At 39.5% G+C, this 25804-nt stretch overlaps 1 protein-coding gene across 1 annotated transcript in view; it reads left to right on the top strand.

Moving 5' to 3' along the window:
* The first annotated feature begins 3081 nt into the window (after positions 1-3081).
* Positions 3082-25804, top strand: part of FLT3 (fms related receptor tyrosine kinase 3) — a 30758-nt gene continuing 8035 nt past the window's right edge. The window contains exons 1-15 of the mRNA XM_053934773.1: positions 3082-3133; positions 4193-4323; positions 5853-6064; positions 6852-6967; positions 9195-9312; positions 10724-10860; positions 11456-11595; positions 11677-11830; positions 15283-15448; positions 19433-19539; positions 20758-20869; positions 22404-22582; positions 24853-24965; positions 25067-25199; positions 25289-25393. Coding sequence (XP_053790748.1) covers positions 3082-3133; positions 4193-4323; positions 5853-6064; positions 6852-6967; positions 9195-9312; positions 10724-10860; positions 11456-11595; positions 11677-11830; positions 15283-15448; positions 19433-19539; positions 20758-20869; positions 22404-22582; positions 24853-24965; positions 25067-25199; positions 25289-25393 — 1975 coding nt within the window. The remainder of the gene's footprint in view (positions 3134-4192; positions 4324-5852; positions 6065-6851; positions 6968-9194; positions 9313-10723; positions 10861-11455; positions 11596-11676; positions 11831-15282; positions 15449-19432; positions 19540-20757; positions 20870-22403; positions 22583-24852; positions 24966-25066; positions 25200-25288; positions 25394-25804) is intronic.

Raw genomic sequence — 25804 nt, 5'->3', positions numbered from 1 at the left:
AAGCTACTGTCTTTCTAGTTAACTCAGACTTTCAGCATATTTTGGAGAGGTTTTCCCAGTCTTCCAAAGGCTACTTTTGTGACCCCCCATTGGAAAATAAAATTTCGGAAGTGGTTGCATTCATCTGATAGCTGAACTAGCTTAAACAGAGCTTCTTGGTTTGGTATTTCTCCAGTAGATTCAGACCTTTATTGTAAGCTCCCTTTTTGCCTTTTACAGGCATTTCCCCAAGTATGTGCTAACACATCTTGATGAAGTCTTGGCTCTGTCGATAGCAGCTAGATGTTTGACTGCAGTGAGAACAAGATTTCTCCTACTGCCTCTATTTTTGTATAACATATGAGAAGATAATGAAGATGGAAAGCAGGCATAAACAAACATTGTTCAGAGGCAACAATTTATTTTCATTTCAGCTTCACTCTAGTTCAGTAATAGACAATATGATTATGCATGCTACATATTTGATATTCTTTACCCAGTGCTTTCAGTCTCTGCAGTTCTTAACTTGGGTTTTCAGGAGGATGACTGATGTGCAGACCATAACAGCAGTCCTTGAACAGGCCCGTGGAAGCTGAAAGATCAAGATGGCAAATCAGAACATTACAATTTCCCCAGTGTTTCTTTTCTGGATTTTACTTTTTCTGAAAGTCTCATTCATGCTCTGATTTTCTATTTTGTCCTACACAAGTCTTCAAGACCTACAGATATTTAAGCCACTCAATATCATGTAAATACTTCTTACTATTGTATTACTCATTTGTTTCTCACTGTAAAGCATCTGGAATCATGTCAGGTTCAAAGTATCCTTCCTTACCCTAAAATACTCCACAGGAATAAAGGTACACCACAGCAGTGGCAAGCTGTTGCAGTTCACATGAAAAGGGGTCCCATTTTTACTTACACATGAGGGTATCAGGGTGCTCACTGCTTCCAGCATAGTCTCACATACTGTCCTTTACAGATGCAGTTCCAGCTCATCAGACACTTTGTTTGCATGTCTCACTTACAGTCTGTTTGCTACAGCTGTCTAACTTCTGGCTGCAAATCTGCTCCCTGTTGGTGTTTAAATACACCCTTCCCTTTTCTGCTGTGGCCTTAGGACTCCCTCTGACAAGGCAGTATGAGCAAAGTGGAGTGATGCCATGCTGGGATACACTGTCTTAGCTTGTACAATCAGAAGTTAAAATTATTCACAAATCAGAAACATAAAGCAAGGGAATGCTCATCAAGCCAAATGAGTTGAGTTTTGAGGCCATACTTTCAGGTGGTTTTAGAAATCAGAGGACTTAGGTGGGTTTCCATCAGCTAAATCCCTGGCTGCGAGCCAGGTGAATGGTCTCTGCTTTGAAAAGGGTGAAAGAATCAGCCAACAAACCAACAGATGTGGAGAATGCTGAGCAGAGAAGGACTTGGTGAAAGGCTAGGGAGAGAGCTAGAAACCTGATGCACTGGTGGAAGGAATTCACCGTGCTTGGTGTAGATACCTAATGCACACCTGCCTTTCAGCTGCCTGCTGGCACTCCCTGTCTCAAGAAGTGCCATTATTATTTTTATAGTCAATGGATGGAGATGCATGTCTCCACAAAGAAATCACATTCATCTTTCTTAGGGGTAACACGCAGGGTTTTACTCAGACATCTGCAAAAGCAGACCATTGCCTGTGCATGCTGCGGAAAGGTGCCAACCAAAAAGAAGTGTATGTTGGGTGCTTGAATGAGAAAGACTCAGCCTTAATACACTTTGGCAAGGAGAAGAGGTTGTCAAAGTGTTGCCAGCTCAGAGCTCAGGCAGTTCCAGAAGATACAAATGGCAAGGAGGAGATGGCAACAAGTTTACTCGTTTCTTCCTACTTCCAATTTTGCTCCTTCATTGCCTGTAGAAAGAGATTCACATTCATCCTTCAAGTACTTTGTGATATACTTACCTTCTTTCCTTCTTTCAACTCTGCACCAAGCTTTATGTGCAATCATCTCAGGAACTGAGGGAAAAAAAAGAAAGCAAAGCAGAACACCAAGGCCTGAGGGCAGAAATATTTTAGGTTGCCAGGAGAAAGATGTTATTTTTTGATTCACTGCTTATTTGTACTGTTGATTCTGGCTTTAGGCAATTAATGGAAATCAGACACGTTTCAGCCAGTCAGTTGTATAGCCTTGTTTCTGTTTGGTGCAGTGGTGGGTACGTGGTTACTGTAGCTCCTTTAAGGCTAAAAGGTGACCTTTCAAGCTGCAGTCCTGCAGAAAGGCTTATGGAGACAAGGCCTTTGAGGCATCAGAAGCTTTCCCACACTGCTCTTTACATATAAAGGACTTCTGCTACTTGGGGCATCTGCAGTTCCTCTGGGCAGCCTCATCCAATGCCTCAACACCTTCCTAATGAGGAATTTCTTACTAATATTTAATCTAAACCTGCTCTCTTTCAGTTGAAACATTCCCCTTTGCCCTTGTAAAACATCCCACTCCAGCTCTCTTCTAGCTCCCTTCAGGTGCCTGCAAGATGCTGAAAGGCAGCCTTCTCTTCTCCAGGCTAAACAGCCCCAAATCTCTCAGCCTGTCTCCTTAGGAGATAATCTTTAATAATCCTCTGATAATCTTTGTGGCTCTCCTCTGGACATGCTCCAATGACTCCATATCCTTCTGTACCCCAGAGCTGAACACAGCACTGCAGGTGGGGTCTCACGAGAGCAAAGCAGAGGGGCAGAATCCCCTCCCTTGACCTGCTGCCCATGCTGCTTTTGATGCACCCTAAGATTAAGTTGGCTCCATATGCTGCTCTCTACACTGCCAGCTCATGTTGAGCTTCTCATCCACCAACATTCCTGAGTCCTTCTGCCCAGGGCTGCTCTCAATCAATGTTCCACTCAGCCTGTGTTTGTGCTTAGGATTGCCCTGAGCCAGGTGCAGCACCCTCCATTTGGCCTTATTGAACGTCATGAGGTTCTTACAGGTTCACCCCTCAAACCAACCCAGGTCCCTCTGGATGGCATCCCTTCTATCCAGTGTGTTGACTGCAGCACACAGCTTGTTGTCATCAGCAAACTTGCTGAGGATGCACTTGATCCCACTGTCCATCTCATTGATAAAGATGTTAAAACGTATTGGTCCCAGTTCTAACCCCTCAGGAATACCATTTGTCACTGCTCTCTGCTTGGACATCAAGCCACGGACCATCCAGTGAATTCCTTATCCATTGATCGATCTCTCTGTCAAATTCATGTCTGTCCAGTTTAGACACAAAGTTTCATGAAGGACAGTGGCCAATTCTTTGCATGAGTCCAGGTAAATTATGTCAGTCACTCTTCCCTCACACACCAAAGCTGTAACCCCATCATAGAAGGCCACCAGATTTGCCAGGTGCCATTTGCCCTTAATGAAGTCATGTTGGCTGTCACCAGTCACCTCCTTATTTTCCATGTGCCTTCTAATAGTTTCTAGGGGAATCTGCTCCATAATTTCAACAGACATTGAGACTGCCTGTCCTGTAGTTCCCCAGGTCTTTTTATTTTCCCTTTGAAAAGGGGACTTACGTTTTCCCTGTTCCTATCAGTGGGAATTTCACAGGACTGACAGTGATTCTCAAATATGATGGATAGGAGCTTACCCACTTCCACTGTCAGTTCTCTCAGGATACTCAGATGCATCTCATCAGGTCCCATGAATTTGTTCACCTTCAGGTTCCTTAGATGTTTTCAAACCTGATCTCTTACAGCAGGTGGTTCTTCATTTTCCCAGTTCTTGCCTTTGCCTTCTCATGGAAGGAAGGTGCATGATCATCCTCCATCTCACAGTGGGCAAACACTGACCTGTGCTGCAGAATTTGGTGCTGCTGGTTTTGGTGCTTTCCAGCACAAGGATGCAAAAGGGATGTGCAAGAGAGCATCTGTGTTTGGTAATCCTGTTTCTAAAGGAGCTTCTATATAACACATATTGTCTTTTGTCTTTAGACTTTCTCTGCAGTATTACAGGAGATACTTGTAAAGCATGATGTGCCTGTGCTTTTGAAAGGTTCTCCCAACAGAGCTTCCACTCAGCTTCAATACACAAATGCAGAGTTAGCAAATTCATACAGTATGTCTGCATATTGTTTGTCTTTTTTTTTAATATGTAATCTTTCTACAGTTTTGTTGTATTTTAACTAAAATTACTATCCCATAGCAGAGATCCAGACTTTATTGCATGTGTTTTCTATTTCTGTTTTGCAGTTTTTGTTATGACAGCAGTTGCTTTCACTTCTACAATGACTCAAAATACATCTGAGATAATGTGTGGGTTTATCAGCCAGAAGGATGAAGGTTCAGAAGCACCACAGACATCAGTAGCTCCTAAGGTGATACAACAGAGAACAAATTGCTTATAAAATGTTCCTGTCTGTTCCAGGAATACCTTCCCAGGAACTTACAACACCCTAAACCTTTAGAATGTGAGGACATCACAGACAAAGTTGCTAGGGTTATGCCAAATATGGCTCCAGAAGGTTAGAGGGATAAATATCTGAATAGTCAGACTCTGAAACGGTGAATAGTTAAGTACCAGTTTTCTCTAAAACTGACTTTTTTATTAACATCATGATGTTATCTTATATCAGCATGCCTGAATATTGCTGGATGTTGTTGGCAATGTATCAGTGTAAAAATGTATATGAAAATATATGCCCTTAAGGGGAGACTGCCAAGGCCATGGTGTGTGTATGCCATAGTTGCTGGGACTGACAGAAAGCTGTACTGCCCTCTATTCCCACCACCAAAGCCCATAAATCCCTGCCAGGTCCAAACTTTGACTTCAACACCAAAGGTGGACAATTAATCAAATACAATGTTATTTTTTTCTCTTCTGACTCAAAATGGTATAAAACCAGGTGGAGGTGATGTGTAACCGAATTATAAATCAGCTGAGACCTGCAGTTAAAATGTTTCCTGAGGATTCTTGTTTCAAGGAAGTCTTATGAAATCTTTTTCATTCCTGAACAACTGAATCAGTAATTCAAATAATAAATGAATGTATAGCAGCCAAAGCTGTGCTGTCCTGGTATGTGACAAAGCAGAACATGGCTGTTACTTCTGGGTACTTCTCATATCAAGAGAAAGGAGAAAGGAGAGAGTCATGAGAAGAACCAACCAAACAAGCAAAATGAGGATGCAATGAACTCTGTCCTTTCATAAACTTACACTGGATAAAATTCATCCAACAAAGCAATGGAGATATTTAGGGCTCCTCTTCTGACGGAGCTACTTACTTGCCACCTTTTGCTGCAGCTAATCTTAGAGACACACTAATCCATTGGTGGCTTTCAGAATGACTGTGGAAGATTCTGTTTCTGTTTGCAATTCTCCTTTAGTTGTACGCAGGGGTGAGGAAATGAAAAATATGACAGGGTCCAGCCCAAGTGTTCCTTACCAGTAAAGCCCCTAAGGAGTTGAGGAGTAGTCTAGTCAGATGATACAGTGACAAGCAATGAGATGCTAAAATAAACCAAACAATCTGACCCTGCCTTTGCATCCAAGTTGCAAACAGAAAGGTTTTATTATAGTTCTGTGTCTCCCTATGGTTCTAAATAAAAGGAAATGAAATCAAGTGTAAAGAATAACCCATATCACTAACAGAAATTATCATGACTCTGGCTAAGATTGTTCTGTGGTGTTTGTCTAGAGAACAGAATTTACTAATTCAACAGGAACCCTATAGAGTTTCCTCATGCAGTAGAATTCAACATATTTATTAATAGGTTGGATTGTAGATATCAAAAAAGAGCATCCTTTAAAAACATCTGAATTTTAAAAAAAAATTTAAAAAAAAAAAAACACGCAAATAAAGATAACTGCTAATAAATACCTAACAGTCTGTCCTCCTGCATTGCAGGTTCCTAATATTTTGGAAGACCTTGGGTGTTACTTGAATTCTCAAGGAACAGAGAACCAAAACAGAATCTACCAAACAATTAAAAATGTGGAAGTCAATGTATTTGAAGATATTGAATTAAGAATAACAATGAGCATTTCAAATATCATTTCATGCTTCTGGTTCTTTAAAAAGAGTAAAGCCTGTAAACTTTCTTTTGACTCAGAGAATCGGTAAGTCAAGGGATGTACTGGATCAAAGATCCTTTAAGAGATCTTTTCTTTTAGAATGCAAATCGAGTGTTTTCTCTGACTGTGCCTGTGTTTGATTTCATGTGTGCATTATCTTTTTCAATCTCTTAATCCTTAATTGTTGTCACTCAGCAGCACATTACTGATTGTCATTTAGATCAATGTACACATATGAATCCTAAAACCAAGAACATTTTAAAATAAGCTTGTTCTTTTAATTTGTATAGCATCCTGCATAGGGGTCTCCAGGCACTCTCTGACATTGATGGATTTGAGCTTTGCCATGCTCGTGAGGAAAAATTGTGATTTTATAGTCAAAAAAAAACAGAGGCATGAAGAGTTATGTGACTTTTAGGATCACAGTGCACATCAAGAACAACAGCGACAGCATTCTCTCACAGCCAAACCTGGATTGGAACCTGAGACTCCATAATTGCCTCCTCATGCAAAACTTGTAGAATGAGACTGTAGGTAAAGCATTTGCCTGTGGAGCTCCTGAACTGCCTCAAGCTCAGGAAGGCCATCCTTGCCAATGCTCAGCATTCAGCATGTGGTACTGTGGCTGTAAGTTCCCATGTGCTGCTTGTGTAGGAAGACACATGAAGGAAGTATTTCAGGTTGCAGGGCACTATGTAAATAATGAATACCATTATTTACAACCTTTGAAGGGTTTTTGCAAGCGCTGAAGAGCTAACATTTAATTGTGTGTGCTGTGCATTACCTTCTTCATATTAGACTGACAAATGCAACTTTACTTTCTGTTTTATAGCTATATAACATCTTTGGCTATTTCCCAAATGAAAGAAGGACAAGCTGGAAAATACACCCTCTTGGTCACAAGTAAATCTGGCAATTACACAGTAGTTGTGCCTGTTCTCATCCGAAGTAAGTATGTCTACATGAAAGGGGTCATTCCATCAATAGGTTCAAGGGCAGAGGCTCAAGTTCAGTCAAAGCAATGAAGCTTTCATGTGCTGCACTTCAAGCATCTTCCTAGATTAGCATAGCACTTGGAGCTGTCTTCGGAGGCTGAAGTCAGAAGCACAAACTGTGTGACAGTCAGCTTTCTCTAGTCAATAAACCATGTAAATGAACAAATAAAGATGTAAATGTGTAGAAGCTTTCTTCTCCCCTGTGAAAAATTCCTCTCTGTGTCAAAAGGGACAAACTGATTGTGGCTTTTTTTTTTTGTGCTTTTAAGTGTCGTGGGCTTGATTTGTTTGCTCTCATTTTAACCTGTTTATTGTTGGTGTTGCTAACTGGGTTGTAATCTGGACCAGATCAGGATTTCCCTTTTATATTCTGGTCACACTTTAACCTGCTGCCACTTTTCCACTTGTGCCTGCTGCTGGGTCTCTCACTTCTCTCGCTGCTTTTCCTTTTACAAATCTGTGGGTGGCAAGAGGTACACTGAGGAAAGGGGGAAGAAACAGTCCCTCTTCTCAGCAGCAGCTTTGACTTGTTCATTGTCTTTTAAACCAAAACACGTCAGTTCTGCAGCTGCTCAGCACAAGTGTGCCCGAAAAGCTGAGGTTTTAGCTGCTGTTAAATGCTCATGACAGAGCACCTGTGAGGTGCAACTTTTTGAAAGGCTCCCAGTGGGAGTGCATTTGATTGAGTTTTCTCAAGGCTCACACAAGAGATATCTCTGATGCAAAGGCAACAGCTGCAACAAAGTGCAAGCTTCTGTTTCTAACTAGGGGTGTCCAAAAACATCTCAAAAAAACCCATAAAGACACATGGTCACATGATTTTTTAACAGAATAGAAAGATTATATTATTTTGTCTGGAAATGGATGAATTTAAAGATAAAATTTAAAACAGCAAAAAGAAATTTTAAAGGCAAAACCTCAATCCAAACAGCTAAAGACTAGTGAACACTACATGTTTAACAAGTGCTATTACTTGCCTTGATTTTAATAAACTGTGACTAATCAGCATTTGTTTTTCTCTCTTTAGTTGTTTTTAAAGTATTTCTTCTATTTAACTTTTTTTTCTCTCTCTGGTTCAGAAAAGTCACCTCTAATCTCTCCTTGTTTAATTTGAAAGCTTATTGCATGCCTCAATTATAATTTTAACAGCTTCATTGAGGGGACAAAGTATTAAATCTTTCATTAAGAATTGCCATCTCTATATAATTAGGCTTTAGAGGTAAAAAGTGTTATTACATGTGCAAGCAAGAATAGTTTAAAACAATGTCGGTAAAGGTCCTTTCCCTATCAATTGCTTGGATTGCTTTCTCTTTGCTTCTGTGAATTTAATATCATAATCTCTTATAAAACCCTTCAGGCTAGATGTGAATCCTTCAACTTGGATATGAATCTCTGTAGGTAAAAAAAAACCTCTTAGGCTTATCCTATAAGACATAAATGAGGAAAGAAATTACAAAGCCATGAGTATTACTTTCACCTTAGTGCATCACCTTGCCCACAATGAAAATATGACTGAGGAAAATGTCACTTTTACATGTGGCAGCTGCGATTTCATTGAAAGATGACTTAAAACTGGACACAGTGCTTTTCATTTTGAGTCAAACCTTTAGCAGTTTCAATACATTAAATTTTTTGTTCCTAGTCCAGGTCTGTGCCTGAGAGGTTCAGGGTACTGGGAATTGTCTAGGAATCATTTCCCTCTGGGTTACAGATGCAGGGTAGAGAAGTTTGCTGGTTATCAGAAGTAATTATCATCCCTTCTGTCTCCATCATGTATCTGATCTGACTGAGCAAACCCCATTTTGTGTACAGATTTTTTAGACTCAACAGATACTCCACCAAAGGACGGGTTTAGGATATGATTTCAAAATCGCAATTGCTCCTGCCCAGTGAAATGAATAGCAACCACAGCACATTAACACCTTCCAGTAACAGCCTCAGGATTATCCCCTGGCATATAGAGGCAGGCCTTTGGTACAGAGAAGCTGTGTATTTAGCAATCAAGGCTGAAAAGCTCATGAGACCAACCCACCCACCTAAGGCTAAATTGTTTTCTGTTCCCTCAGTGTTAAAACTCCTGAAACAAATCACAGCTCTGTAACTTTATGTACTACAAAATAAGCAAAACACTGTTTCAAAATTATTTCAGCTTTCTTAAACATTTGCATGATTTTTATCAGAAAAACCAGCCAAACCCTATTTCAGAAAAAGGGAAAAATCAGATTCTATTGAGTGCATATCGGAGAGCTACCCCCAGCCCTCTGTGGAATGGATATTCTGCAAAACACCAGAAAAGAGGTATGTGTATGTTTATATGCATGTTGAATCTCTAGACTGAAAGTTTGCCATCTTCTGAAGAACAAGTGACAGGGTGAGAAGAAATGACCTCAAGATGTGCTGAGGGTGGTATCAGATTGTATATTAGGAAAAATTTCTTCACTTATAGGGTTGCTAAGCACTTATTAGGCTGCCTAATAAGCAATTGAATCACCATCCCTGGAAGTGTTCAAAAAACATGTAATGTGGCACTTGGAGACCTGGTTTAGTGGTGAACATGGCAGAGTTAATTTGATGGTTGGACTCAATAATCTTAGAGGTCTTCTCCAATCTTAATGATTCTATGATTCTACACTGCTTAGTGTGCCTACACAGCTGGGGAGATAACTGAGAAGAGCCTGAAGTTTTGGAGATGGGCTCTGCTCTTTGGCACACTCATGGGCTAGTTGAAAATCTATGTCCATGTGATCCACTTTTGGAGTGCTGCAACACATTTTTCCTAAAAATTTTTACTATTGTGCTCTTTTGGAAACTGCCAGCTCTTGGCTTTAGAAATGTTATTCCAGATTCATATTTTGATGTCACAAGGGCAAATCAAAGGCATCTGGTTTCCCCCTAGTTTTTCACGTTGTTTTTAAATTTGACTCTTACAATCATAGAACACTTTAGATCGGAAAGGACCTTAAAAGCTCACCTTTAGCATCTAAGTATGCACTGCAATATGCATAGGTACATCTTCCACGAGATTATTTGATGGTTTCAAATCACCTCCCTATGCCTTAGCAGAGCTTCTAGGAGTCTCTGTTCTGTGACCTTCCCAGGCACAGAGGTGAGGGTGACAGCTTGGCAGTTCCCATGGTCTTCCTTTCTAACTTTTTTTAAAATGATGCAATGTTTCCCTTTTTCCAGTCACTGGGGGCTTCACCAGGAGTATCAGAGCTGAGAAGACAAGGGGTCGTGATTTTGTGAGCTAAATAATCTTTCCCATTCTATTAATATATAAAGTTCATTCTATTAATATATAAAGTTTATTCTATTAACAGGGGTAAAAATACTTTTCTCTGCAGCATGGCAGTTCGGGGTCTGGGTCTCATAATGCCACTGGATTTGCAGCACCTCCCACCACCAGGAAATCAGAGATGTGGTGTGAAAGCTCAGCCTCTATGATTTTACTCTTGTCTGGATTTTAATCACATCATTACCTGTCTAAGAGCCAGTTTGAGCATATTCAGGTCATTTCAGCTCACATTTCTGCCCAGACGGTGACATTTTTACTTTCTTATCTTCACCTTTCCTAGTTCCTTTTTATTCAATATGTGAAATCCAGTTTTCCCACTATTGTTTGCATAATCTCATGGCTTAGAGATTTATCAGATTTATTTGCTTGCGGTTAACCAAATGAGTCAATGAATAATTATGCTTGTAATTGTAGTTGCCCTTATAAAAGGCATGAAGAAACTGGAGAAATACATGGCAAACAGATGGTGCAACATGAATTATTTCAAACTTACATATGGTGCTGTGCAGTTAATGTCCTGGGCAGAGAATGCACCAGCCTCTTTACAATAGGTAACTTCTCTCTAAGGTTTACTTGCATGTGAGCTCAATCCTGCTGCTGAAGTTAGTTGCACTACCCATCTGAGCATGATTTCTGGTCTAAGCTACTTGTTTGTAATCCCTGGAATAAAGCTAACAATGAATATGATTGCTCTGTCACGTGTTTAAAACCTAATTCCAGTAGCTCTTTCTGGTCTCTGTAAAAAGCCTCTTGCCTTCTATATTTGCTATACTTGTATTGACTTTTTGCTCATGCTTTTAGGACTGTGTGCGTAGAAAAGCTCTCCAAAGTGTTCTCAAACATATATGTTTACATTTAATTTATAATTAATATACGCACTCAGATTTACTCGCCTGTTTTTTTTAAATAAACCTAACCTGAGCTAAGCTCTATGCTGCACTGTGCCCTAGAGGTGTCTTGTGAATCATGACAAAATTTGTTTTGAGACAAAAATCTATAAAGGTTACTAATTTCGTGATTATGGTAATTATCATTACAATGTAAAAATTAATATCTATACAGCATTAGCAGAAAAAATGTTGATCTAACTGAGCATTTTCCAGGCAAAGTGATGGTTGTTTCAGTGTCTATGTTTTGGTTTTGTAGATTTAAATGAAAGACAAGCAGCACCTTTACATGAACTGCTACTTAAGGCTGGTGAACCATTGCTGATCAGATGCAGAGCTGTTCACCATAATTATAAATTCAGAATACATCTGGCTTTTGAAAACAGAGAAGTTGAGCAGGTAAAAAGACAGGACATATTTTAAAAAAAGTTGTAACGGTCACTATCAACGGATTAAATGTGAATCTCTGTTGAAAACCAGGGTTGCTACTTTGAAGGATTAGAATATCAAGAAAACTTCTCAGCAATTCGGGTCCAGTATGTGTTTGTTTCAGCAGCAGAAAAAAATTACAGTGGACATTACACCTGTTCTTCTACTGCTCATCCAAATCAAACTGCTTTGATCACAGTTCTAGGTAATTCCAATCCCTGGTGTTCCTTTTGTCTCTCAGCTGTTTTGCTTTGTTTTCCATGTGTCTGTTCTTTACTTGCAGATATGCAGTGTATGTTTGTAGTTTCCTTGCTAAGGAAAAAGTCTGTTTGCACTTACAATCAATCCAGGAGAACCAAGAGATTAATCTAAACTGAGTCATTCTGGTACCTGAATACGATTAACCTTTTCTTTATATTGCTTTTCAAATAATTCCCTTTAAAAGACAGTGCTTTTAGAGGAGAAATGAAATGGCACTGTTTAGAGATGCAGCCTGTATGACTGTTTCAATGGGGTCTTCTAGAAACACAGGCTGGAATTCATCTCACATGTTGGTGACTCTCAGCCAGTGTGCCACAGAGCTGTAATTAAAAAAAAATCTCATTCTACTTAAGCAACATGCTGATTTGAAAGCCAGTGGTGTTGAATTTAGTTGAGAGCAGACTCAACTGCAAACTTTGTTCCTCAGATGGAAATAATATATAAATAGGCCTAGGTCTGGAAATAAGGCATAAAAAGGAAAGCTGTAGGTAGAACCACACTGCTGGAGTAGGAACGGGGGTACAATTTAATGGCTGGTGTGCTTGGAGTTGGAGCCTCTAGCCCTGAAAACAAGACTCTCTGAAGCAGTCACCATATGTTTGACCTTAGATGCAGTTGCTTTCAGGATTTATGATACCTAGGCTAGGTATGGTAGGAAGCGAGAACCCTTACCCCAGTCTCTTCAGAAATGACTTTCCCAGTGCAATATCCTCTTTTCAGCTTCTGCCTACCACTGAGCGGGAAGTCCTCTCGTCATTTACCATAACTGAGTATGATACCTGGGCATTTTTTCTCCACACATCTCCTTGGTAAACAGGAACATAGGGGTGAGGGTACTGTAGAAATAGAGCAAGATCCTCTTTTTCATCAGTAGCTGTGCATAGGTCAGAAATAGTGGCTTCTGGGATCTGTGAAGTATCAAGTGTGAGCATGGGTGACAGTCAGAGAGGATATTTGTGTTGCTGTCCCTGGAAGGCTGTATTTCTGAGCAGGGTGTTTTTTTCACTGCAATGCACCAACCTATATTGATTGTCTGTGCCCTCCTTAATACCCCTTCATCCCAACAAAACTTCTGAGGGTTCATTTTCTTTGCTGGTGAAAAAATCTATTTGTTTACTTACATGGTGGATTAAAGTGGGTGATGTTGTCATACCAGCTGTGCTTCTCTCTCCAAGGTTCTACAGGAATATCCTGTGCTTCTGATCCATCCCATCATTTAGCCTAATGTGTTAATGACAATCACTGTGGGTGTGAATTTATGCGAACAATGCAGATTCCATTTCAGCAGTGATACAGATACAGATTTCACTCAGTTGCCCACGTGTTAGGGTAGCAGTTTCTGAAACAATCTTTAAACCATTACTGCGCAGGATTCAGCACCTGTAGCTTCACTGGGAATCGTCATGGTGAAACTTATCCAAGAGAAAATTGATTTGGTTGGCACACACTCCATTGCCTGGGGAGCACCTGGCTATCATATCTGTATGGATGGGTGTTCTTTGAATCTCTAATAATGCCTTGAAGCCAGACTGCTTTGATTTGCTCTTTAGTAATTGATACCTCACCAATTTATCCCATTTTGTGCGTCTGTCAGGTCAGGCAAGGTGGTTAGGCCACTTCAAAGCACAACAGAGATCATGCCAACAGCTGCAACTGCAAGGCTCTTTGTTACTGCAGGTCTTATGTTCAGTTTCCACCACCATTAAATAAAGAATTTATTGCACTACACAATCTTAGTTCAGTGTTCAGTTATTTTGCAGCACATTATATTAAAAGCAAAAAGTACAGAAATATGAGGAACACAGGCTTTTATTCAGTCTCAAGAGTCTCATCTCACCTCTTTGTCATTGCTAAGTGTAAATAGTCAAAAATACACTTAAGCCTGCCAAAAAATAATAAACCAATCAACAATGTGCCATTTTCTGTCTCCTCCGATAAAGAAACAATTTTTTTTTCTCAGTTGTTTTCCAGAGAAATGGCATACACTGCTCCAAGGTCCTTATATGCTCTCTGGAGAAAGCCTTTACTCTTGGTTGGTTGTGTTGTTAACAGTACACTCAAAGATGATATTCTGCGTGGAAGGATGAGGACCAAAAGATGAAGGCTCTATGTATAAAATCAATAAGCCTTTAATATCAAAAAATAGGAGAGTAGTCATGAAAGCAATAGTTTCTTGTTTTGAAATACTGAAATGTTTGTGGTTTTATGGGAGTTTCTAGGCAGTAAGTAGGCTAAGACAGATAAAACATGCCAAGCAGAATATAGGATTGCAATCAGAAGGAAAACACTCAAAAGGAAAAAACAGGTCCAGCAATATTTTTATGGTGTAGTTTTTCACCATGTAGCTGATTAAACATCACCACAAGTTTTCCAGAGGTTGTACAGTCCTTGGAGATACCCAAACCAAACAGGACATGGCTCTGAGCAACCTCATCTAGCTGCCCTGGTCAGGAGTTTAACTACATATCTCTTCCAGTGTATATGGTTCTGTGATCTTCACAGAGTAGATCCTAGCACCGCTGGTGTCTTTAGGACAGCCTCCTCCCACACATGTCTGCTCCCTCAGTTTCTTTGGGCAGGATTCATTCCAAGCCATGAGACATCCAGCCCCAGCAACAACTTTGGTTCCTTCATCAGTCAGTGCCAAGAAACAGTATTTCCAGAAGCAGTGCAGTATATCATTGTCATCTTCTGCTTTAGGATGGGATACATCTGAATATGCCTTTTTCACTCCACTGAGTTTATCAGACATCCAAACACGTAGCTTAGGTGGATCACAGAGCTTTTGACATCTCCACTATGTGAAACAAATCCCACCCTAGCAGGGCAAATACCAGCAGCACATGGTTCATGGACCTCTTCAAAACATTTTTCCATGTTGCTGTCATCTTGCATTAAATATGTTTAATTTAAATGGAGAAATAAAAGAACAGCTACAGGACTCATTTACAAAATCTTCAGCTTATTTCAAAGAAGGAGAAAGAACTACTGATTATGGTGGTGGTGCCACCCGGTTTTGTTCCTGTAGAAAGAAAGCCAGGAATTGCAGCTCTTAACACCTGGAATACACACACAAGCCAAACTAAATAATTATATTATTGGCCCTGTGACTCTGTAGGTTAGAATGAAGAGAAATGTCAGACCATTTTGGAAGTGCTCTGATCTGACCAAATATCCTACTTCATCAGGCTCAAATAATTTCTCTGCAACAGAACACGGTGACAATATTTCAGTACTATTTTGAAGCATTATCTTATTTTGATTAACAGGATACCTTTTGTGATGTAACATGGTTTTTGCTTATGATAACCAAAATGAAAAACATACAGATGTTAAAATGTCTTCATTAAAGTCCAGCCTTTTTAAGACATCTTTTCTTTCATTTTTTTTCTCCAGAAAAGGGATTTATAAATATAACTGACTCTAAAGAAGATTTTGAAATTGGTGAGGAAGAGTTTTGCTTTGAAGTCAACTTTACAGCATATCCTCCAGTTAGATGCATGTGGCTATATTCCAATAAAACATTTCCATGTATACAAAGTTACAGTGTGGATGGACACAGGTATTTGAATATTTTATATATTTTAATACAATAATGTTTCTTCTTTATATCTCATTTGGATGGTTTACTGTCAATGTTTTGTACTCTCTTTGGTTTTTAAAATATGAATGGGCCACATGGTGAGACTGTTAACAAAAGGCACTCAAACATAATTTTGGCTTTGAACAACAGTTCACACCAACAACTTGTAGAATCACTTTATTCTCTGCTTATAATGAACCCTTTGCTAAGTTAGGCATCCAGCAACCCTTTAGTCTATATGCATTTTGCCATTCCCCTTCTCTCTAACATAAGTTCTGAGTTACAGATCTGTTGCAGTTTTCATTCTGGATCACAAGTTCTGCATGTTCCCATTTACTCATCCTGTTGTTGATGATGTTCCCAGTGTCTTTCAAACAGCTCAGACCAAGTCCAGGGTGCTGTAGTTCCCAGGCCTCTGCTAGGTCTGCTGGCCTGTGCCTGTGTCACAGAAACATGCCGTTCTGCTCGTTACCCAGGTCATGGATTCTTCCGCTGCTGCAGCAAAACATGTTTTGAATAAACCTGTTGGTTATCTACCTTTTCTGTTATTTCCTACAATGGACTTCTGGCATGAATCCTGTTTAAGGCTAATGTTTTCTCCATTCCCTAGGCTCTCCAATTTCTTGATAACATTATCTAATTTCCTTCAGGGTTTCTTTCAGAGTAGTCCCATGGCTTTGCAGGTAACAGCTTTTACTCACCTCAATGAAAGTAAAGCCAAGCCACTCTTTTCAAGTTTTTACATTAAAAGTGAGAAGGTTGTAGGCAGGAGCTAATGCTGATTCCTTCTGATATTCTTAAATATTCTGATTCCTTCTCATATTCTTAAAACCTCTGTCATCATCTGCATAAAGCTGTGTCAAAGCCTTGATTACACTTTATTATTTCTTTCCATAGTATTTTGGTACCTTTGATTTTATCCACTAGCTTGACAAGTGATCTTTGCAACAGACTAGCCTTTTCATCTGCATCAGATTGTGTATTGGAGTCAGACCTCAGTGAAGTTCAGAGACAGCTCAGTTCAGGTTAGCAAATTGTCATCTCCTGGCAATGGCCACAGGAACTCTGTCCCTGCTGATAAAGTGAGGGCTGTCAACAAACTTTGATAGCACTGGGTGGGTGTTGGTGACTAATCTGCAATGCCTGACATGGGCTTGGCAGAACTGTGCCTTGTGACAAGACTGATTTTGGAAATGAAGTCTCAGGGGACAGCCACGAGCATTTGCTCATCCTTGTCCAATAGGAACCTCCCTCCAGCTGATAACACCGAGTTGATTTGCTTTGCAGCTGATACACACTCCTCCTCACTGCTTGTACCAGCAGGACTCAGTTTTGCTTGGATGATTGACAGTGGGTGTAAATTCAATCCCGATAAGAATTAGGTGCTACAGGCTGTGCCAACAATAATTATATCGAGAACTTTTGAAATAGTTTAGACAGCTGTCATTAGTTAGTAAGGTGCAACTGCTGGCTTGGGATTTATGAGTCACTTCAGAGGCACCGCAGCAAAAAGCAGCAGTTGCTGAGTGCTGATCACCCCCTGCCGGATGGGGGAAAGGACAGCTTGTGTCCCTGGAGCCGTGTGTCCGGAGTGGCTCAGCCACAGGCACAAGCCACAGTCACCAAGCATTGCTGGGGCATGGCCTTGTGGCTTCTTCAAACAGATAACTCGGCCATTTGTCTGACAGTACTGTTGGACAAATAGGATTTTTTTATGTTTATTATGTTTATTTTGGGCAAGTTATTCTTTGCATTTATTTGCATCCTATTTATTCCATGGAAAAATAAAATAGAGGGAAAAACACTTGAATTTGCTGATTATTTCATCTGACAAGTACATTCTTTTGTACAGACATCCCTCACAACGATCCAATTTTGTCTGAATACAAGCATTGGATAGACAAGTCTCACCTGAGGACAAAGAGTAGGGGTACATATTTCATTCCGTTTGAAGCACTCAGAAGCAGCAAGGGGTAGGGAGGCCAGGAGATTCTGCAAGCTGTAGCCTTGCAGATTTCAATGTGATTTTAAGGCAGAAATTTTCTCAAAGCAACACAAAAAAGGTCATCACATATCTAAACACGTTGTGAGTCTCGCTTTGCCTGTTCTAGTTGATTTCTGTGTAATCCTGTATCCCAGCACTTCTACTTTGTTCTTTTCATATCCTTTTTCATTTCCTGTTTTTATTCTTTTAATTTCTACCAGTCTCTTGTAAAACTAGTCCTTCAGATTAAAGATCATATTAAATTTTAATAATTAACTCTGTATTTTTCTTCAGCTTTTCATTTCAAAAGCCAGTTATCCATCTCTCCTGTCACTATGCTTACAGTATATTTTCAGACATTCTTCAGAATTTCCATTTTCTATTTGCTTTTGTGAACTCTCTGTTTCAGCACACTGCTGATTTTCACTTCCCCCCTAAGAGCTAATGACTTTTCATACAAACAATGTCCTCTGTTAAATTTATAGTACTTAGCTCACACCCTCTTATATTTTCAGGTATTGAAGATACTGTATTTTTTTTTCTGATTACTTCATTAGGATATAATCCTTCCAACCTGGGATTTCAAAAGCAACTAATTATTTTTTGTTTGGTCCTTTTTTTTTTTTTTTTTTCCTGTCTTCAGTATCTTTTTTGAGGCAGCTTAAAAGGGTTCTGACTTTAAAAAATCCATGAGTTCGAAGACATTGTTAAGGCTATTTCAGATGAAGACATTCAAAAGTCAATAGCTATATGAAAGTGTGGCCTTAGTTAAAAGACAAAATTGCCAGGGGCTTCAAGGGCAGTTTTCCTGGTTTAGAATTTGAAGGTGATACTTGGTGCTTTTGTTTGTATCTTGCTTAAGGAGAAATATCCCAATTTCAGTTCTCTAGGCTGATCTCATTATTGCTTTCTCCTGCTTTGCATATTGCTGATATGGGCTATCTGTTTTTTTGTTTTCTTCTCTCTTCAAACTCTCTGATGCTCCTCCTTGCCTTTATCACTAAAATAGAGTTGGGGACCTAAAACATGGTCACCATTGAGTTGTCAGCAAAAGTATCTAACCCCAAAGTGTCAGCAACTACACATAGGAGAGATTTTCTTAGGTTGCTCTTCTAATGCTCATGAACTGCATTATCTGCTATTCAACGCTGACAATTGTCCTGACAGCAATAACCTAGTTGAAAACACAAAAATAGAATACCATCACTGTAAAATGGCATATTCCCTTCTCCCTGCCTCCTACCATGTCCCATAAACCAGTAGCACAACAAGACAGTCAGGCATGAATCTTTAAGTCTCTGCAGGTCTTTGTAGTTTCTGCCCAGAGACTTGTTAGAGCCCCTCCTGGCCATCTCCATTGTCATGAGCTGATTCCTGCATGATTTTGGTCTTGGTTTTCTGCCATCCACTGGCTCAAAGGCCATAGGGATTAGTAAAAGGGTGTTTTTTTCCTGCAGAACGACCTTGAGAGTTGGTGTTTCATCTCATTGACAATGAACTTACGGTGATGATCGCTTTCCTGAGCTAATGTGAGATCTTTCCATTTAGAGATGTTTGTCTCTTATGTTCCTCCCTGTCATTGTTGTTTCCTAACACAATCTATCACATCAGCTAGAAACTCCCATCAAAGTTCCTTGGAGAGAAGAAAGTTTGATCCTTTGCTGGTCTTAGCAGATATACCTGGGTGTGTCTTGTTGTCCAATTAATTAGTAGCAAAATCAGCTTGACAGCCTGCGTGCACTCCAGGAAGAGTGAGAGAAAAAATGCAGAATTAAATCAATACTGTAGGGGAAAAAATATCTTCTCAGCAGCACAGTTAGATTCTGGGATTTATGTTTTCTAAGCAAAAATAATTTCCTTTGTATGCTTCATTAAAAGATACAGAATTGTTTCAAACTTATATATGAGTCTTGACTGCATTTGAAATATTTTTCAAGTCAATATTTTGTCCTTTTCCCTTTTTTGACTTTGTTCCACAGCATTTCATCGAAGTTCTGCAACCATCAGCACCAGTCTGGGATATATGTATTTTATGCTGAAAATGAGGATACAGTTGTAACAAAAAAATTCACTCTGTATGTGAGAAGTAAGTGACAAAACTAATGCTGATGATTTGGCAAAGTCTGGGATTTTGTCACTGGTATAAATTGATGGTTTTCTTCATTGGTATTCCCTATTTCATTTACATAGATCTATTGTTTAAAATGGAAGATCAAAAGGCAAAAACTTGATTCTGTTCACACTGCGTCACACTGCTGAAATCCAGGCACTGGGTCAGAGAAAGACGCTGGATGCTTGTGGGTTGTATTTCTTGTGTCAGTTAGGGATGGAGAACAGAGAAAGGAGGAGAAAGTTATTCATTTTTTTCTTCCCTTTAGTCTACCATTAACAGAATATGAGGAATCAGTTGCATACTGAGAAAAATTAATGCTTCTTAAGAAAATTACAAGCCTAGGAACTCAGTAAAATACAGTAACTCTATTCTATCTCTAAAAAGCTGGAACATATGTGATTGCTGCAGAAACCACAGGAGATACACAGTTGGGAGGAAACCCTTATCCCCGTTAGGAATTAGCTTTCTATGCCATATTTATGTCATTTTTTTTTCCCTAATGGCATTTATGAGTTAATGTAGTTGGTGTGGACACCCCCTGGTGTGTAACTTGAATGGCTGGGCTGCAGTGCCTCATACACCCCTGCCCACAATTCACACACATGCACAGTCTTTACCAATGCTCTCAGTTATCTCAGTTCTGCCACATGACTGCAGCATCTCTTCCTTGCTCCAGGTCTGGGGCCTTTATTTGTGATATCTAATTTATACAAGGGTCTTCTGTGCACATTTTGTACAAGTTGGCCACCCAGAACCTCAGTGCCATGGCAGTCCTAGGGCCAGCTGCTTAGTCTGGGTCAGAAAAGCAGAAGTCAAGACTTCTAATTTTGGCTCTGCCATTGTTTTGGTTGGCTGTGCCCATACAGAGAAGTGGCTGCTCCCCTTGCCTTGCCACACTGCCATCCACAAAACCAAGGAAGGAGGAGGACTGTGAGTTACACTCAGTTCTCACTGTGACATGCAGTTTTTTATTTTGAAAACAGAAGCAGACCTTGGCCTCAACAGATATAACATTGCCACGTAAGTGTACAGGTTTTTGTCACTTGAAGTGCTGACAGAAATTGTCTTACAGAATCACAGAATTGTTTAGGTTGAAAAATATCTTTGAGAACATAGAATCCAACCATTAACCCAGCACTCCCAAATATACCACGAAGCCATGTCCTTAAGCCTTGTGTTGTCTTACTGCAGGAAAGCCTGAAATAAGGATGCAGTTGTTGTTCAAGCAGATCTCCTGTGTTGCTGAAGGTTACCCTGCCTCATCCTGGGTTTGGAGGAACTGTCTTGAACTGAACTCATCCAAGTAAACAACTTTCTTTCTTTTTATTCATTGCAAAGACTAGCTGAGCTTTGTTTAAATGAAGACCAGCCCATAACAAATTAAATGTAAAATGCACACTTAACTGCATGCATTTAACTGGTTTAACTGCCTCCTACTCCAGAGGAACCAGATCAACAAAATTAGAAGCCTATAAAGATGTGTATCTTGGGCTCTTAACACCAAAATAAACCAGACTGGGTTTATATCAACAGTTAAGTGGTAACAAAGTCCAATCTAAGTTTTTCTCTTAGCCTATCAAAGTTACAGGGATTCAGGGAATGCATTGGTTAATACAGGCTTGATTAATTGGTTAAGCTTTGGTTAAAAGACCTGCTATGGTGACCTGTTACCAAAACCACTAAAGTCAGTGAGTGTTCCCAGTGAAGTTAGTGAGCGTATTTCCAGTAAAGTTAGTGTCTCCATTTCCTCTATTTATTAAGGGGAATTAGTCAGGCTCTAAAATTTCAAAAAATCCTGAAACAGCTTTGACCTGATTTGTGAACTCTGCAATTTTTATTTTAGATATGCCAAGAAACTAATAATCCCATGGTGCAGAAGAATACTAAGTCAAATTTTCCTTTGTAAGCTTGTGAATAAACTGTAAAGTATTTCTTTTAGCTAGACATAAAAAAATACCTAGACAATTTTCTTATCCATACCTCTTAAAAGGCTTCCTTATATCAATCTGTGCAGAAATGGAAGAGGAAATAAACCATGCAGAGAGTGGGTTTAAAATACTCCTTAAATCATCTTTCTGGGAAGAAAATGCTGTGACATATCTTTTCTGAGGAACTTTCAAATGTAGAAGCTAGTGCTATGAGTAGAGCTGAATAAATTTCTTTCTTATCTCCTAATTTATTTATGTGGAGAGTAAATTAGACAGTAAGTTGATGAAGGATAGAAAAGCTAGAAGTCAAAATTATCTATGTGGACCACCTTTCCCTCAAGCATCAAGTTCCCTCTTTCTACATATCAGGCCTTAAATAAGTCATTAATGCTCTCCATCTGCGTGGATGGAGGCTCTCCATCATGAGTGAGAGAAACTTCATGGGTGAAGCAACATGCCTTCAGGGAAAGGAGCTAGAACTTCAACTCTGGGTTCATATTACATTTATAGTTTTAGCAGTGGCTCATTTGCAGCTGCTCGGGGGGTTGAATGTTTTGAGGCAAATATGAAACCAGTGGGAATAGATGAGGTGCAGGGGGATTGTGTCAGCTGTGAAATCGATGGAGGTTCCAGAGTTCAGGAGGTGCAAGTACTCTGCCAAGGCAGCAGTGGAGAGTGGCAGTGAGCCCAGTGTAGGAGGTAGCTCAGTCCCTGCTAACCCTGCCACGTCCATCACCAAAAATGAGACTGGTAAGTGACCAGAAGTCTCACTCTTGCTGACAAAACCCAAGCCCCTTCTGTTCTTCTCTTCCAACACAGACATAAGACATGTTTTGAAACTTCCCACCTTCTCCCCTGGCAAACATCACTGTGAGCTAAAAATCAAAACCGGTCTGCTTCCTTTTTCAGCTGCACAGAGGAAATCACAGAGGGGATTCAGAACTTCTTGCCAGAGAGGAGATCCCTGGGGTCGTGGATTTCAAGCAGTACTTTACATGTAAAGGAGACAGCAACAACCTTCTCGGTGGAGTGCTGTGCAAACAATTCAGCTGGTTCAGCCTGTGAAAAGAGTTTCGTTAACCTGGCAGGTACCACAAGCCAGTGTTTTAGCACGGGTTTTCTCAACTAAAGCTGGCATGGTAGAACCTACAATACTTTTTATTTGGCTAAATGGCTGTCATTGTTTTAACATGTTAACCCTTTCAGTGCCTCAATCCTCCCTCAAGTAAAAGAAAAGAACAAAATACAAACATGTGAAAAAACAACATAAAAACATCAAAGTCAGTAAAGAGAAAGTTAAGTCCCAGATAAGAGGGAGGAGGAGATACCTTGTTTTTAGAGCTGAAATACTCATAAGCTATTTTAAAAGACTCTTTTTCCTTATAACCCATAAAACTATAAAAAAATAAAAGTATTAAAATTAATTTCGAGTAAAAACCTCCATATTAAAGTAAGCAAATGTTAAAGTAGCTATGATCCCATAAAAAGTTTAAGCAGAAGAAGAAAAAAGAGTAATCCTATACTTAAAAAAAAAAAAACTCCGTTCCCAGAGATGAAGATAATCTTAAAAATAAATAATAAGAATGTTTGCTTTTAAACAACTCATCTTTAAAACAATACCCCATAAGTCAACATAACCCATCAACAAGCTGTAAAAAAACTTGTATAAATAAAAAAAATTCAAAATAGCAAAATTCCCCAAAGAGCCATTATTCATAAAAAAACTAAAAACCACAAAAAAACTGTTTTTTCCTCTTGTAGAAGAGTCTCCATAACCTTAACAAAAAAAAAAAAAAAACCCAAAAAAAAAACTTCTCTCCCTAAATAAACTAAAAGAAATATTTCAGAAGTAATAAACTGACTAAAAATGTTAAACTTTTTTTCTTTACATTGTCTGTAAAAAAGAAAAAATTGTAAGGAAAAAAGAGTATTCTAAAGAGTTTGTTTTGGTTTTTTCCCCCCTCTTTTTCTTTTAGTTACCTTTAATAAAACTTTCTTTATACCTTTTTAAAGTCTGAAACCTACTTTACCTTTCTCCTAATCCTATCTCACAACAAAAAATAAGTACATTAGTAATTAACCTACACTAAAACCCACCATATTCATTAATGCATTAGTAAAAAAAAAAAGTTAAAATTTTAAAATCTGAAATTAACAAATCAAAAGCACTACAATGGCTGACTGTGCAATGTCATTGCAGATAAAACACAAGCTCTCTATGTACATAGTATCAGAAATGGTGGGTGAATGGGAGACAAAACTTTCTTTCCTCTAGGCCCAAAGAAGAGGCCTCCCTCATTAAAATAAACAGAAAAAAAAAATAGGAAGTGCAGGATGCAGCCATGGCAATATTTGAGGCTGATTTCTTATTTTGCTTTTGTCATCCCTACATGAAATCTGGAAGAATCATCTTTGACAAGAGCTAAAGGCACTTTGGTAGCTGGTGGCATGTGCTATCCCTTGCTGCTTTCCTGTAGGTCCCTGTGGTGTTGCCAGAAATGCCCATGGGAGCTCTCCTCATCCCATGGAGGTCATTGCACACCCAAGCAAGATCATGGCTGAGCCAGCAGACCCACTGAAGGGTCAAACCCTGTCTGGAAAGCAGGCGTACTGTGAAAGAGACCTTAAACTGCTATAGGCAGGTGACTGAAGGTTAAATCCTGGTTAAGTAGTCTCTCTTTTTGTCAAGGGAATCACAGATTGTTTCCTCATTGAACCAGAAAGTCAGTATGGTTATTTGCACCTTGTACTTGTGACACCGTATGTATTCCATAGAGAAAAATATTTCAGTTAGAGGGAACATGCTGTGGCACCAGGAATTGCTTTGAAACGCCCAGGTATTTGCAGTACAGGGATTTCCTTTGTCATGATGAACAAGCAGTTTGGTGCTTTTGACTACAGTGGACAGAAGCTGTGACCACTGTCAGAATTTGAGCATTTATATTTAAAGTAGAATAGAAAGTAATCATAATACTTATGCTTTTAGAAACAACCAAAATATGAAGGTAGGTCTCATGTTCGGATGCTCATCTACCAATCAACACCTTATTCCTGTTTATGCTCACTAAGCTCAATCCAAGGACCACAGCAACACCTCCATGCATTCCAGTTTATTAATGGATTTAGCTCTTTTTTTTATCTTTTAATTTTTTTAAATGAAAACAGATGTCAGAATTACCTAGAACTTAATGCCTACTGCCCATCTTGCTTTGCATATGGCTGCATCTCACTCCCCATGCAGAGGAGGCTCAGGTGTGAGAGGGCTGCAGACTGCCAGAATTGACCGTGGGCTCTTCTTGCTTTTTCACCTGTACACACAAACTCTGTTTCAGAGGGTAGTAATATGTGCCTTTTAAAGTTGCAGGAGCTGTTTCTTCCCCCCTGGACAATGCTGCATTCTATGTCTCCGTTGGATTTTTTCTCCTCTTGATCGCTTTTGTGCTTGTATTCATTTTTCTTAAATACAAAAAGGTAAAAGCAAACATAAATACCTGATCATCCTTTTTTTGTTCCTACCAGGCTGTTTCTTCTGTAAAACTTATTTTATTCTGTGTTTTTTTTTTCTTCCAAAGCAATTCAAATATGAAAGCCAGTGGCAAATGATACAGATGATAGGGCCATCAGATAATGAATACATCTATATCGACTTCAGAGAATTTGAATATGATATAAAATGGGAATTTCCCAGGGAAAATCTGGAATTTGGTGAGCAATCCATAAGGTAAACCTCAATACTGGAGCAGTAGTCTGTGCTGTACCAGCAGCAAATAATACTGGCATTTTGTGTCTTGTAGGACAGGTTCTTGGTTCTGGGGCCTTTGGGAAAGTAGTGACTGCAACAGCTTATGGAATTAACAATGCAGAAGATTCAGTCCAGGTCGCAGTCAAAATGCTAAAAGGTATGATACACTCTGGTGCTTTCCACAAGCAGTGATGTATTCTAGTATCTCCAAAGTAGAAGAGGCATTAGAAATCCCCCTTATACAGAAAACTTTCAGCAGTTACACCTCACAAATGCTTGGCTTCAAAATCCTTTCAAAGTGCTTTCAAAACCCTGTTTCAGTTTGGAAAGGTATTGCTGAAGTTCCTGCAGCCCGTTGCATTTTGCCCCACACACTACAGAAGGTCTGTATGGAGCTTCTAAAGAGGATAAATGCAAACCCCCAGTGCAGATTATCCTACTGGTTATACTGGTGATATGACCTTTGGTGTAAGGCCTCTTTTTCTTGTAATGCTGCCTAGCTGTGCCAAGCCCTCTGCCTGCTGTGTCTGAGCTAGCTTGTTTCCAAAACTTCCAGCACAATTTCCTG

Source organism: Vidua chalybeata, chromosome 2 (assembly GCF_026979565.1).
Source record: "Vidua chalybeata isolate OUT-0048 chromosome 2, bVidCha1 merged haplotype, whole genome shotgun sequence".
Lineage (NCBI taxonomy): Eukaryota > Metazoa > Chordata > Aves > Passeriformes > Viduidae > Vidua > Vidua chalybeata.
The sequence above is the reverse complement of the archived record's forward strand: the minus strand, read 5'-3'. Positions and strand labels throughout refer to the sequence as shown.